We start from the raw sequence: 12,412 nt of genomic DNA, 5'->3' as shown, positions 1-12,412 counted from the left end.
GATTTTGTTCCGTCCACCCCGCCGTCGCCGCCACTCCCCTGGCTTTGCACACTTAGTCGGTCCCCGGACTCCGAAAGTCCCTTTTCCAGGTCCCGAGGTCTTCCCTCGCTTTCCCGGACCTTACACGAGCTACCCCGGGGCGCCTGAACCCTTCACGTCCAGAGGGACACGCACAAGCCTCGCCTTCGGGGCCCGCACGATCCCCACCCCCGGCGCCCCGAACAATGCACACGCCCACTCGGAGGTGCCCAGCAGTCCCCAAAGGGGCGCTGAGCCCTGCACGGGCCGCGCCTCCCTGGGGTCCCGCGTCCCGCACGCGCCGCCGCGGCGCCCGGCCAGCACGCGCCCCCGGGACTCCCGGGCTCGCGCGGGCCGCGCCTCCCGGGGCGGGACGCTGCGGCCCGAACTCCGCAGCCTCACCGTGTTCTTCCTGGCTACCATCTTCTCCAGCTTCTTGGCGATTCTCAGCAGCTCCTCTTCCTGGCCCATGTTGGCCCGCGACGCCGGGCCGGGCGAGGGGCGCAGGGGCGGCAGCCGGGCCTCGGGGGCGGGAGGCGCGGAGGCGGAGGGAGGGCGCGCAACCCGCGCGGGACGCAAACACACACGACACTCACGCCGGGCGGGGGCGGGGTCCCCCTCCCCGCCCGCCGGCCTCGCCGTGGGGGAGGGGCGGCGTGCACTAAATATAGATTTCAAGGACTCGCCGGGGCAAAGATTGCCCGCGCCGGCCCGTCTGGCCTCCCGAGCGGGACGAGGCTGCGAGAGGGGGCGCGTCTCCTCCGGCCCTTCCCGGGGTGGGGCTCGGGGGGAGCTGAAGGGAGGTCTGGGGCGGACGGCTCTCTGGCGAGTGGGGAGGCTGTTGTCCCGGGACAAAAAGGCTGTCGCGGTGAGAAGGGTGCCCGCGTGTCCCCCGGGAGCTCCGGCGTCTCTGCACCGTTACAGTTCAAGGCGGGCGGCCCGAGCTCGGTGCCTGCGCCCAGGTGGAGGCGGCTTGGTGCGCTCGGGTCACACTTTTGGGCGTGAAGCCCAGCGGGGCCCGACGCCGTGCTCGCTCACAGCCTGGGGCACGCGGGGCCAGGCCCTCTGTCTCCCACTGTTTGTAGCCGTGAGGTTTTCGCATTTCTAACAAGGTCCTGCAGACCCGTCGGGTGCTGCTGGTCCCAGGACCGCGCCGAGGACGCGGGCGCGGGTTTCCCCAGCGCGCCAGGCTCAGGGCAGTGCCGACCCGGGTGCACGGGTGCCCTCCGTCAGTCAGGGCACTGCCTCCCGGGGGCATGGAGTCTGGAAGGGTCATCTTGGGCGGAGAGGAGGAAACCGCATTGTGCCGCACAGCTGTGCACACATCTGTGTTTCTGAGGAAGGACCTTCCAAGGGTCCCCAGCAGAGCCAGGTCTCTTCCTAAACAAGTGAGTTTAATTGACAGGAAGTTATCTTTGGGGAGGGTGGGGGTATTTAGGGACCTGGAGGGGAAGCATGAAAAGTGGTCCACAGTGTGTGCCCCGTGGGGAGCTGTGGTTTGGGATGTTCAGTGAAATCCCCAGACTCTCCTGACAGAACCTTTGAGAATCCCACCCCAGCCCAGGCCCGGATAGTGTGGTGTGGACTCCTGTGCTTCTAGCTGCTGCTGTGTGTCCTGGGGTGGAGATGGGAAGGGGTGAGGTTTTTCATTCATTCAGCAAATGTATTGAGCATTTGAACAAGACGGACCCAGTCCCAGCAAGCCTGAGATTGGGTCTGTGGACAAGAGAAACGTTCCACCAGTAAGGACACAATCAATTCTGTATTATCACAGCTGGGTGAGGGGCAGGAGGAAGGGGAGGGTACCTTAAGGACACATATGAGGGGGTGTCATCTCTGAAGAAACAAAATTTAAACTGGGCAGAAGTGCACAGTGGGAGTTGGAGGGAGAAGGAAGGGAGTGTTCACATAAGAGAAGAAGAAACATTCATTCGTATATACTTATTGCGCACCTACTATGTGCCAGGCAGTTCTAGCTGTGGGCATTCAGAGGGGAACAAAGCAGTCCTCCTGGAGTTTCAAATGTGCAAAACTTAGGGATGGGAGGGCACTTGGCGTGTCAGGGTTGCAGGAACTGAAAAATTGGCTTGACTTCAGCAGAGGTGAGAGGAGTCTGGGGAGAAATGAGGCAGAAAATTAGGAGGGGTGGGGCCAGACTCTGTAAAGCACTGTAGGCTACTTCCAGGAGGGTAGACTAATGGCTTGGAATTTGGGGAGGTCTCTTGGCCAACCCCCAAACAAGCCCCTCTAGGGTGAAGGGACAGCTGTCTGCAGTTACTCAGGATTGCCTTTTAAAAAAGAAAAAAATATTTGCTTTCGGCCCTCAGCTTGGAGGAGACCTAGGTGCAGCTGTCTTTAGTTGTCCCTAATCTGGGTTCATCAGCTACCAGTTGCCTCCACCATGCACCAGTGGGGAAGTTGGTGCCACATCTGCCCTCGCTGCCAGGATCGGGCCCCTGGGTCCGTCTCCAAAATAGGTTGGTAATGACATCGCCAAAGCAACTGGTGTTTGGAAGGGTCTGCAGAGTACAGTGAAACTGACCGTTCAGAAGACAGGCCCAGATTGAGGCAGTGCCTTCTGCTTCTGCCTGATCATTAAAGCCCTCGAAGAACTGCCAGAGACAGAAAGAAGCCAAACGTTAAGCACAGTGGAAATATCACTTTTGATGAGATTGTCAACATTGCCCAACAGATGTGCCACTGATCTTTAGCTAGAGAGCTTTCTGGAACCATCAAGGAGATCCTGGGGACTGCCCAGTCTGTGGGCTACAGTCCTGATGGCCGCCAACCTCATGACATCATAGGTGACATCAACAGTGGTGCAGTGGAAGCCCAGCTAGTCAAGAACTACAAAGAAAATATTTCAATTAAAGATCATTTGATAACAAACAAACAAGTTTGATTTTCCTCAAACTTCCACCCAGTTCCCACTCTGAGTTGTACTAAAACAAAAGAAGCCAAGACTCCTACATCAGGGCTCAAAGGACTCTGAGAAAACGAGTCCAACCCCTTCATTGTACTGATGGGGAGACTGAGGCCCAGGCTTGCATTGTTCAACTGTTTCAGACAGTATTGGCACCCTTATTCCCTCTGCCTGCCTGTCCTCCCTGGAGGTCACCTGCAGGCAATTCCTGGACATACTTCTGACATCTTCCCACATCTCTCTGACCGAGGGCTTCGGGGTGCCTGGAAGAGCTTGGGAATTGACACCCCGAGTAAGCACCCTCCCAATAACAAGAGACTGGAGGGGGTGGTAAAACATCGATTTCTTCACTCAGTGGGACAACTCGAAGGCATCTTCTAATCTATATGGTCTGTCAAAGGTCCCAACAAAGTAAGCCTGGATACTCTCCGCGACAGCCCCTCATTAACACACCCTTTATTGCTTCTTGACCTTCTCTCTTTCACTTCCCTACTCCCTCCTTATGCTCTCTGGGATCACCTCACAATTAAACTACTTGCCCCCAAATACCTGTCTCAGGGGAAATCAAACTGAGACGAGAACTGGGCAGAGCTAAACTGCAGGTCTCCTCACCCCTAGTGCAGTGCTCTTTCCTCCACACCAGTGCTCCTCAACCACAGCTTTTAACATTTGGGCAGGACAATTCATCGTGTGGGGGGCTGACCTGTATATTGTAGTATGTTTAGCAGCATCCCTGACCTCTAGCCACTAGATGCCAGTAGCACCATCCCACTGGGAACAATTAAAATCTCTGCATCATCAAATGTCCCTTGGGGCAAAACTGCCCCTGGTTGCAAACCACTGCTCTATACCAGGCAGTCTCCCAGAGAAAGAACTTCAAGCTCTAAGATTCCCTCCCCTTCCCCACTGCTCTTCAGATCACATAAATAAAACCACTGGGATTTACTAAAAAAATCTTTTATTAGAGATGAACGAAAGAACAAGTCAGAGATGAAAACCAGACACTGGGGCTCAGAGGACAATTCTGTTCCTGTGGGATCACAGGGCAGCTAGGTCTCCAGGGTACACGGCCTAGCCTCCGGGCCAGGCTGCTGCGTTGGCCACTGGCACCCTCTGGCGTCCCACCAGCGACTGTGACGCTGAGGTGTTGGAGACTGGCGATGGCTTAGGTGGATCTGTCTTCTGTGGGGCTGGAAGCCAGGGTGGAGTTTCTGGCGCTGGGAAGCAGAACCGTTAAGCCTCTGCCCCCCCATTTCTATCACTCGCCTTCCTCCTTGTGACCCTTTCCTTCCCTGAGATTGGAAGGCTCCTGAGTTGACCAAAAGAAAGAAGAAAGAAGCGAGGACCCATCTTCTAGGACCTTCTCTTTCTTTCCTGCTAAGTCAAGGAGAGTGGACAATTGCAGGGGGATTCCTACTCTGCTTCTTGACTGGGAATGTAGAAGAGGTCCCCCAGGAAGGCTGTGCTGTCCCTCAAAAGGACTGACATTCAGACTATTTAGTTAACAGGGAGTCCAGCATGGACACTGGCCACTCAGAATGGATATGGGCTGTAGACAACTGCAGTGTCATACAGATGACTGTCAGTCTGCCCCTGGTCCCAGAGTCATCTGCCCAGCCCATTCCCAAGCTCAACCCTTGGGATCAGCTTCCCAGCAAGGGGCCACGTCTGCAGGACCCTTGTCTTTTTCACAAGGCATCTGCAGTGCCTCGTACAGGTCTGGGCATAGAGCCAGATCTCAGTAGAGAAATACTAGTGAATGAATGAGGAGACAGTCCCTAGCCTGGCAGAATCCCTGGTCTGGTGAATAATGAGGGCTTGCTGGTCCTACTCTCGTGGGGCCCCCAGACTGATGGAAGAAACAGTCCTGGTCTGATGAGAGACTGAGGCTTCTGCAACTGAAACTAGCTCAGGAGCACTCAGATCCAGACAAAGGGCTCCCTGGTGCTGGGGGGTAATGAGATAGAGGGGAAAGAACCACCACCAGCCCCAACGTGGAAGGGCCCAGCGTCCTTGGCAGGGGCTGGGGCAAGGGCAGGGGCCCATGGCAGGGAGGAAGGCAGCCACAGAGGCACAGGGACAGAGAGAGCAAGGCCCACGGAAATGAACACCTCAGCTCCCCAGTGCTGTGGGCTCAAGTCCTAGCTCAGAATGTCGGGGTCCAGCACGAGGGTGGTCCAGGCATGCAAGTGCCAGCAAGGAGCCAGTCTTGCAAATGTTGCACAGAACCTGCCAGAAGAACCCCGATTCCTGAGCCCTCTTGCTCACTGAAGTCAACCTGGGGAGAAGGGTGAAAACGGACATTTCTAAGCACTTATTATATACCAGCTGTTCATCTTACTTAGTTTCACAACTGCCCTATGGTGATGAAATTATATCATAGTATGCGGGTAGGTGAAAGTATCCCCATTTCACAGACGATGAAACTGAGGCTTAAAGAAGTGAAGCCACTTGCCCAGGTCTCCTCGCTCTAAAGCTGGGGCTCTTCATGCTTCAACAACAGGCATCAACTAAATGCTGGGTGATGGATACCTGGTTATGGACACAGATTTGTGTCTGGTGCCTGATTTTGATAGACTGGGGATGACAATTCCCTAGAGAGACCCAGCCCCTGCCCTCACCTTCCTCCACTCCTGACACAGACAGCCAATGCCATCCCTGAGGAACTCCCAGGGGGCCAAGGAAGAGAGGAGGCTTCCTTTCCAGGTTCCTCAACTAAATGTATGCACATCCTCTGTGCCTGGGAGCCGGCAGCCTCGGCAGGCTCCAGGGGACTCCTGTACAGGCGGAGAGTTAGGCAAACCGAGGGCTGTACACAGCCACCCGAACCCGGCCTTGACTGAAGGGCAGCGACCCCCCTGAGCAACCGGCTTGGCTGACACAGCTGTGCTCATCCTCTCCTGGGGAGCAGCCAGGGGTTGGGCCTCATCACCTCTGCCATCTCTCAAGGCCTGGGCGCTCCCCAGCTTCACCCGTCCTCGTCTGGGGTGGGGAAGGAGGAGACCAGGACAGGGAATGGCCAAACTGTTGCCACTTAGGGCCATATGTACCCCGATCATGGGGAGAGGTGTCCCACCCCAATACACCTACTCTTGACCAACTCTGCCTCCCAGGTACTCTGCCATCTCCCCGCAAACCACAGTCCCAAGCTCCTACCTACCGGCATGTTCCTTCTGTGTAGAGGCTGCCTGGCTGAGGGACAGTCTTCCAGGTTCTGGGGCGCCCCGCCGGTAGGAGCGAGTGCTCTCAGAGCTGGAAAGCAGGGAAAGGCCAATGTGACCCCCATGCCAGAGAGCCCCCCAAGTAGAGAGAAAGGGCTCAGGTGTAGAGCAAGGCTGAGGGCTTAGGATGGGTGGGGAGAGTCCACAAGCCCCCCATGCTGGGTCCATCACAGGTGTCAGAGGCCTGGAATTGACTTGGGAGAGCTCTGGAGATTCCCCTATGACTACTCCCCAAACTCCAAACTGAAAGGGTTTGCAAGGAAGAGAGGACTGGCTCCTGGGTTGAAGGTGGGGACAGAGCAAAGACATCCTCTGGACTAAGCCTCCTCTGCTCCAGCTAGCGGTCTGGGTCCTGGATTCTTAATCAGCATTCCAGGCCAGACTTGGGGCAGGTGTGTAAAGGAGAGAGCAGTCCACTCTAACGCTAGCATTTCTGCATTAGCCATGGGCCACAGAGCTGCAAGGTAGCCCAGCCTTCAGGCAGATACAGCTTAGAGGCGGGGAAATAAATGGATGCTCAGAGAGGTCAGGGCACTTGCCCGGGTTGCACAGCTGGGCTCTCACCAACCTGAACCTGACGGGGGGATACAGCTCTGCAGGAGTGGTTCCAGATGTCAGGATGGGTCGGGAGGTGCCCGGGGACTCCCAGAGACCCTCTTCAGAGCTGGGTGGGCTTTGGTTGGTACCCCCATGTTCCACAGGACTCGTAAGGCTAGACAAGGAGGACGTTGGGCTGCTCTGGCTCTCAGGGGCTGCAGGAGGCTCTGAGCTCAGGCTGGCCACTTCGGAATGATCTGGAATCAGAAGTGATAAAGCCTGTCTTTATCTCTTGCTCTGCTCAATTTCAAAGTGAACTTTGGCTTCTAGGATCTCCCCATGCCCCAGTCCCTGTCTGTCCAGTACTCCTTCACCCACGACATTCATTCACAACAGCCAGGGCCACCGTGATACACAGTTTTGCTTCTGCCTACACCTTCTCCTCGGTCTGGGCTCTCCTGCTCATCCTCAGGCTCAGCTCAGAGGTGATCCCACCAGGATCCTTCCTAAACCACCCTCGAGTCCCAACAGGATGTGCTCTCTCCCTCCCCTGAACTCCCAGAACAAACCTGTTCGTTCATTCAACAAATAGCTCTTGAGAACAGCCGGGCACCGTGCTAGGTGCTGGAGAAATAGAAGTCAGCAAAACACTCAAAGTCCCTGTCCTTTCGGGATTTACATTCCACATGACATTATGCCTTGTACTATAAGGGATTGCATTCCAGTTTTTATATCCCCTAAAGGCCTCAAGACATGGCGGGTGCTCAATGAATGCTTCTCTCTCTTTTTATTTAAGTGAAGCATTGACAGATTTGGAATAAAACAGACCTGAGTCTGAATCCCACATAAGGGGCTTTATTAGTTGTGGGATCTTGGGTAAGTCACTTAACATCTCCGTTCCTGCACTTACAAGGCGGAGATGATACTCCCAACCTGTCAGATGATTGTGATGACATGGACTAACACATGTAACTCTGAGCTCAATGCCCTTGCACACAGTAGGCCCTCAATGAATGGCAGCCAACCATACCTCCACTGGAATGTCCTGCACGGCCTTGGACCATGGTCCGAGAAGGGTTTTTGACCGGTAAGGGTGGGGGGCAATCCTCACTCTGGCTCTGAGGGGCTGCTGATCCCAGGCTGGTGACGGTCTCATAGGTCTTGTTGCTGATGTCCACCCTCCCGCTGGCCCAGCGGACCTGGGCCGGGGGCTTCGGAGGGCAGCGCTGCTGGGGCAGAAGGTGGGAGGGAGGACCTGGTTTCTCCAGCTCACCCCGCCCTCCCCCACCCCAGGCCAAGCTGCTTCTTTCCTTCTACTGTCTACAGGCCTGACAGCCAGGGGCCGGGCCACACCTTCTCTTCGTCATCCTCCTCGCTGTCAGAGCCTGGCTCCGCGGAAACTCCCCAGGGGTAGTCCAAGTGCAGTGGGGAGGCCAGGGTCCCAGCCTGTGCCTGTTCCAGCTGCCGAAAACAAAGCCTTGCCAGTTCAGAGGGTAGGGCTCAGAGAGAGAGAAGGGGTCAGGGTCCCCTCCTTCCCTAGACCTCACCAGCTCCTCGCACTCCTTGTGCTGCTTCTTCCTGGCTATGTCCAGAGCTGTCTCTCCTTCCTCATTCACTGTGAGGGGTAAAGTCAGGGGTCACGGTCAGGGTCAAAGTCGCACGATAGCTTAGAGGTTAAGATGGGCCACTGGAATCAAATTGTCTGGGTTTGAATCCTGGCTCTGTTACTTCCTGGCTGTGTGACCTTGGGCCTTAATTTTCTCATCTATTAAATGAGTATGATACTTGTAACTACCCAACCAGGTTGTCGTGAAAATTAGAAGAGTTAATATGCACAGAGCACTTGGCACATTACCAGGCACATGTTAAACGGTAAACGGTAGCTATTATGATCACTATAATTCAGGTTCAATTCATATTTATTTGGCTAGGTACTTTCAGAAACAATCTTTGATTTTACCCTCTTAACAGGCCTACTAGGTCGGTTCCCATTTTACAGGGGAGGAAGCTGAGGCTCAAGAGCTGAATGGACAAACCCCACAGTCACACAGGTGACCAGAGGCAAGCCAGGATTAGGACCCAAGTCGGATTGCAAAGTCCATGCTTGTGACCAGTGCTCTCTGTCTGGGAAAAAGGCAGGGGCTCCCACATGAGGGGTAGTCAGGGATGGGAGTCTGATGGAGGAGGTGTCTGAGCCCCACCTGTGCCAACAGAAGCTCTCCCTCTCAGCAGCAGCTTGAGGCAGTCGCGCTGGTTGTAGAGAGCAGCATAGTGCAGAGCACTGTTCCCATCAGCAGCCTTGGCATCCAGGTGACCGCTGGGGAGGTGTGGTCAGGGAGGAAGGAAAGGGAGTGGACAGGTGAGGGGTCAATGTCAGGAGGAAAAAGAGGAAGAGGAGAGGAGGGAGGAGAGTGGGAGAAGAGCAAGGCAGGGGGGCGACGTGCGGACATGGACGGACGGGCAGGGAGGTTCTCACCCATTCTGAATGATGAAATCCACCAGGGGCAGGGAGGCCTGGGTGGCGACTCTGACAGCCAAGTGCAGGGGGAGCTCTCCAGGTGCCTGAATACATACCCACACCTCTGAGTTTCCCCCAGCTCACCTGCCCCCACCCAATATTACCCTCCTGAACTCCTGCTGCACCAACACCTCTAGATAAGAAGCTGCCAGAACCCCTGCGAGATGAGACTGAATGGACAGGCCTCATGTTTGAGAGGAGGGTGGGAGATCATTCCTTCATCTCTTCCTTCAATGGTTCTGGCTCCTCTTAACCCCAATAGAAGATGTTTCTCAAATTTGGTTCTTGGCCCCAGGCTCCTCTCTGTTCCTCTCACTGCCACCCAGGACTTCAGCTAACGTCATGCTTTCAGCTGTCACTCATGCAGGCTGTTCCAAGCTCTTACCTCCCTTTCACACTGCACTTCCACTGCCCCCTGGACAGCCCCACAAAGACATCAGACAGCTCAAAGACATGCCACTCAGTTTCCCATGTTCAGCAACTCCTGGTGATTTAATCTTTCAAATATCTCTGATATCCTCCCCCACTCCCCATTTCACATGGTGTTTGCTACTGGGAAAGCCACACAATGGCCTTTCTTGCTCTAACCTGACCCACCTTTATCCACTTCTAAGGGTACTCAAGAGAAAAAAAAAGATACTAACAATTTATTGCACACATATGCACTAGGCCCTTTACTCACATGACTTAATTCTCATTTCAAAGCTGTGGGTGCTACCATAAATCTGTTTTACAGATGAGAAAATGAGACTCAGAGAAGTTAAGTAACCTGCTCTGGATCACACAGCCAGGAAAAAACAGAACCAGGATTCTGGCTCCGGTCTGCTTGACTGAACTTGTGCTCTTTCCTATTTATCCCTCTGATGGGTGGGGTTTCAGCAGATGTCAGAGGTGGGCAGAGGCGAGTAATAGCTGGTCCTAGAGGGCGATAAGTGGTCCCTGGAGGGGGTTCTCACCTGCCCCTCAGGCCCTGGCAGTGGCTGTCCGAAGTCCTGCCCATTAGCAAAGGCCTCCAGGATGAACAGGAGGTCCTGGTTACAAATGGCCATCCAGAGTCTCTGAGGATCGGGTGTGGACCGCCGAGCAAACCTGTGTTCCACATACTTGGCCACGATATAGTCCCTGCGGGCACTCCTGCCAAAGACAACCACAGCATCTCAGAGCAAAACCCGTTTCTATCCAGTAGACCCCTGGAGCCATCCCATAGGAGAGACGGATCTCCTTTTCCCCAGAACTTGTCCTGGACTCTTCCAGATCTGAGGCTCCCCTCTCCCCAGACTCTTGGTCCAAGGTCCTTCTGAGACCTCGGGAACTGGGGAAGCAGAATTCCCAGCCAGGACCCCTCCATCTGAGAATCTCCTTACATGTCACTGTCAGCGGAGGGTTTAGGGCAGCCACGTGAGGGCAACTGGGCCTCCATGACTTCATTGAACCGAGTGTTTCCGATGTTCAAGGCCAGCTAGAGTCACAGGAAAGTGAGACGAGGTGGTTAAGACAGCGCCCCCTGGAGGACTGAGCCCCCAGAGACCCCGCCCCGAAAGTCTCCTTTTCTGTTGGGTCTGGATCTTGCCTCACCTCAGCCAAGCCCCTCAACCCCACGAGCTCAGGCAGAGCCACTCTGCCCAAACCCGCCTCCTGATCAAACCACACCCCGAATCCCCTCTGGCACCGCTTCACCCTCACCAACAACTCGGAAGGGCCCAGCAGGTCCAAGGTGAGGGACTGTATGCGGGAGAAGCGCACACCCAGCTCGCGGTGGACGCCAGAGCACTGGATGCAGGTGAGCACGCCCAGGTTGGTGCTGAGCCACGTGGGGTCTGCAGAGGACAGCAGCTAGTTCCCGGAGGTGCAGGGCCCTGTGCTCCACTGCCACCTCCCTCCCTGCCGTGGCCCCACCGCGCAGACCTGCAGCCCCGCAGTCGCAGCACTGGCCGTTCCCGGGCCTGCTCTTCACCTCCGCGATGAGGAGCTTGGTGAGGTCCTGGAGCTCCCCGTCCAGCCCAGCAGCCCCCCAGGGCCCCAGGCTGCCGCTGGGCTCCCCAAGGAAGGCACTGCTCAAAGCTTCATCCTTGCTGTTCTGCAGCACTGACACCCACCTGCGGAGAGTGCGTAGGCCGCAGCGCAGGGTGGGGATGACACCCAGGGCCCGGGGCCCGCCCTTCAGGCTGCCCTGCTCCCACCCCGGGCTGGTTGTGAGGGAGCACTCACGCCTCACACTCAGGTTCGTCCTCCGCCTGGAAGTGGTATGTCCTGTTGTCTGTTGGGAGAGGAGGAGATTCTGGCCCACAGCAGTCCTGTGGGCCTTCCCTGGGCCCAGGGAGCCCTCACCCAAACCTCTGGGTGCAGACAGAGCTTTTGTCCCTGAGGCCAGGCTCTGCCAAGCCAGCAGTGGGCGGGTAATGGCAGTGGCCAGCAGAGGGGGCCGTTTCTCACAAGTCACCTACAAAGTAGGATACCAGCAAGGCTCACTGACACAAGCCGGGTTCCAGGGTCAGGGGAGGTATTCTAGGGCACAGGACCCCACCCAGCTCAGAGGCAGTGTCTCCTCTGAACCCACTGCCACACCCCACCTGGTCCCACAGCCCCCTATTTGGTCTCCCTGCTCCCCATCTCTTCCCCTTCCCTCAGCCTGTACCAACTGCCAGATTGCTGTTGCCTAAGGTCCTGCTCTAACCACACCACTCCCCTGCTCCAAGACCCTCCTTGGCTCCCTACTGCCAGGAAATGAGGTCCAGACCTTTAAGAGGCACTCCGAGGCCTCATCTACTACTATTCCTGTGTGAACCCTACACTCTGGCCAAACTGGCCAGACCCACTCCTGTTTTCATGCCTTTCCTCATACCAATTCTGTCCCTGAAATGCCCTCCCCAAATTCCACCTCCTGCGTCCTTCAAGAGTAAGGTCAAATGCTCTCTCCTCCAAGCAGCATTTTCAATTCCCCACAGCAGGGCAGGCCTTCCTCTCTTTAATCTTTGACAGTGCTCAATCTGCCCCCGTCCTCCGGACACTCCCCCTCATCTTACAGTCCTGGGTCCCCAGTCACACCCCTGCCAGAGAGGGCCCCCTAAGGATGAGACGTAGGCCTTTCTCAGACTACAGCTGCCCCTGGGAAAGCCTGGCATCAAAGGCTCCAAAGGGTGAAAAGTGAACATTTTAAAGTAATAATAATTCCAAAAGCCAAATTACACAAATTCA

The 12,412-nt window shown here is 55.9% G+C and overlaps 2 protein-coding genes across 10 annotated transcripts in view; both read right to left on the bottom strand.

The window, feature by feature from the left end:
* Positions 1–652, bottom strand: part of TCEA3 (transcription elongation factor A3) — a 31,523-nt gene extending 30,871 nt beyond the window's left edge. Inside the window, exon 1 of the mRNA XM_081146049.1 lies at positions 421–652. Within this exon, the coding sequence (XP_081002175.1) occupies positions 421–489 (69 nt within the window). The 5' untranslated portion in view covers positions 490–652. The remainder of the gene's footprint in view (positions 1–420) is intronic.
* Positions 653–3,885: 3,233 nt separating this feature from the next.
* The window catches only part of ASAP3 (ArfGAP with SH3 domain, ankyrin repeat and PH domain 3), a 43,051-nt gene continuing 34,524 nt past the window's right edge, over positions 3,886–12,412 (bottom strand). For 4 of the 9 annotated variants that reach the window (XM_081143976.1, XM_081143975.1, XM_081143977.1 and 1 more), the window contains 13 exons: positions 11,426–11,474; positions 11,123–11,313; positions 10,901–11,034; positions 10,582–10,676; positions 10,174–10,351; positions 9,176–9,261; positions 8,901–9,016; positions 8,247–8,314; positions 8,053–8,160; positions 7,730–7,928; positions 6,731–6,956; positions 6,102–6,193; positions 3,886–5,219 (listed from right to left, as the gene is read on the bottom strand). In XM_081143976.1, the coding sequence (XP_081000102.1) occupies positions 5,215–5,219; positions 6,102–6,193; positions 6,731–6,956; positions 7,730–7,928; positions 8,053–8,160; positions 8,247–8,314; positions 8,901–9,016; positions 9,176–9,261; positions 10,174–10,351; positions 10,582–10,676; positions 10,901–11,034; positions 11,123–11,313; positions 11,426–11,474 (1,547 nt within the window). In that variant the 3' untranslated portion in view covers positions 3,886–5,214. The remainder of the gene's footprint in view (positions 5,220–6,101; positions 6,194–6,730; positions 6,957–7,729; positions 7,929–8,052; positions 8,161–8,246; positions 8,315–8,900; positions 9,017–9,175; positions 9,262–10,173; positions 10,352–10,581; positions 10,677–10,900; positions 11,035–11,122; positions 11,314–11,425; positions 11,475–12,412) is intronic. The other 5 variants (XM_081143983.1, XM_081143978.1, XM_081143982.1 and 2 more) reach the window with 3 other exon arrangements.

Source organism: Miniopterus schreibersii (genome assembly GCF_964146895.1).
Source record: "Miniopterus schreibersii genome assembly, chromosome: 8".
NCBI classification, from domain to species: Eukaryota; Metazoa; Chordata; class Mammalia; order Chiroptera; family Miniopteridae; genus Miniopterus; species Miniopterus schreibersii.
This window is presented reverse-complemented; position numbering and strand designations above follow the sequence as displayed.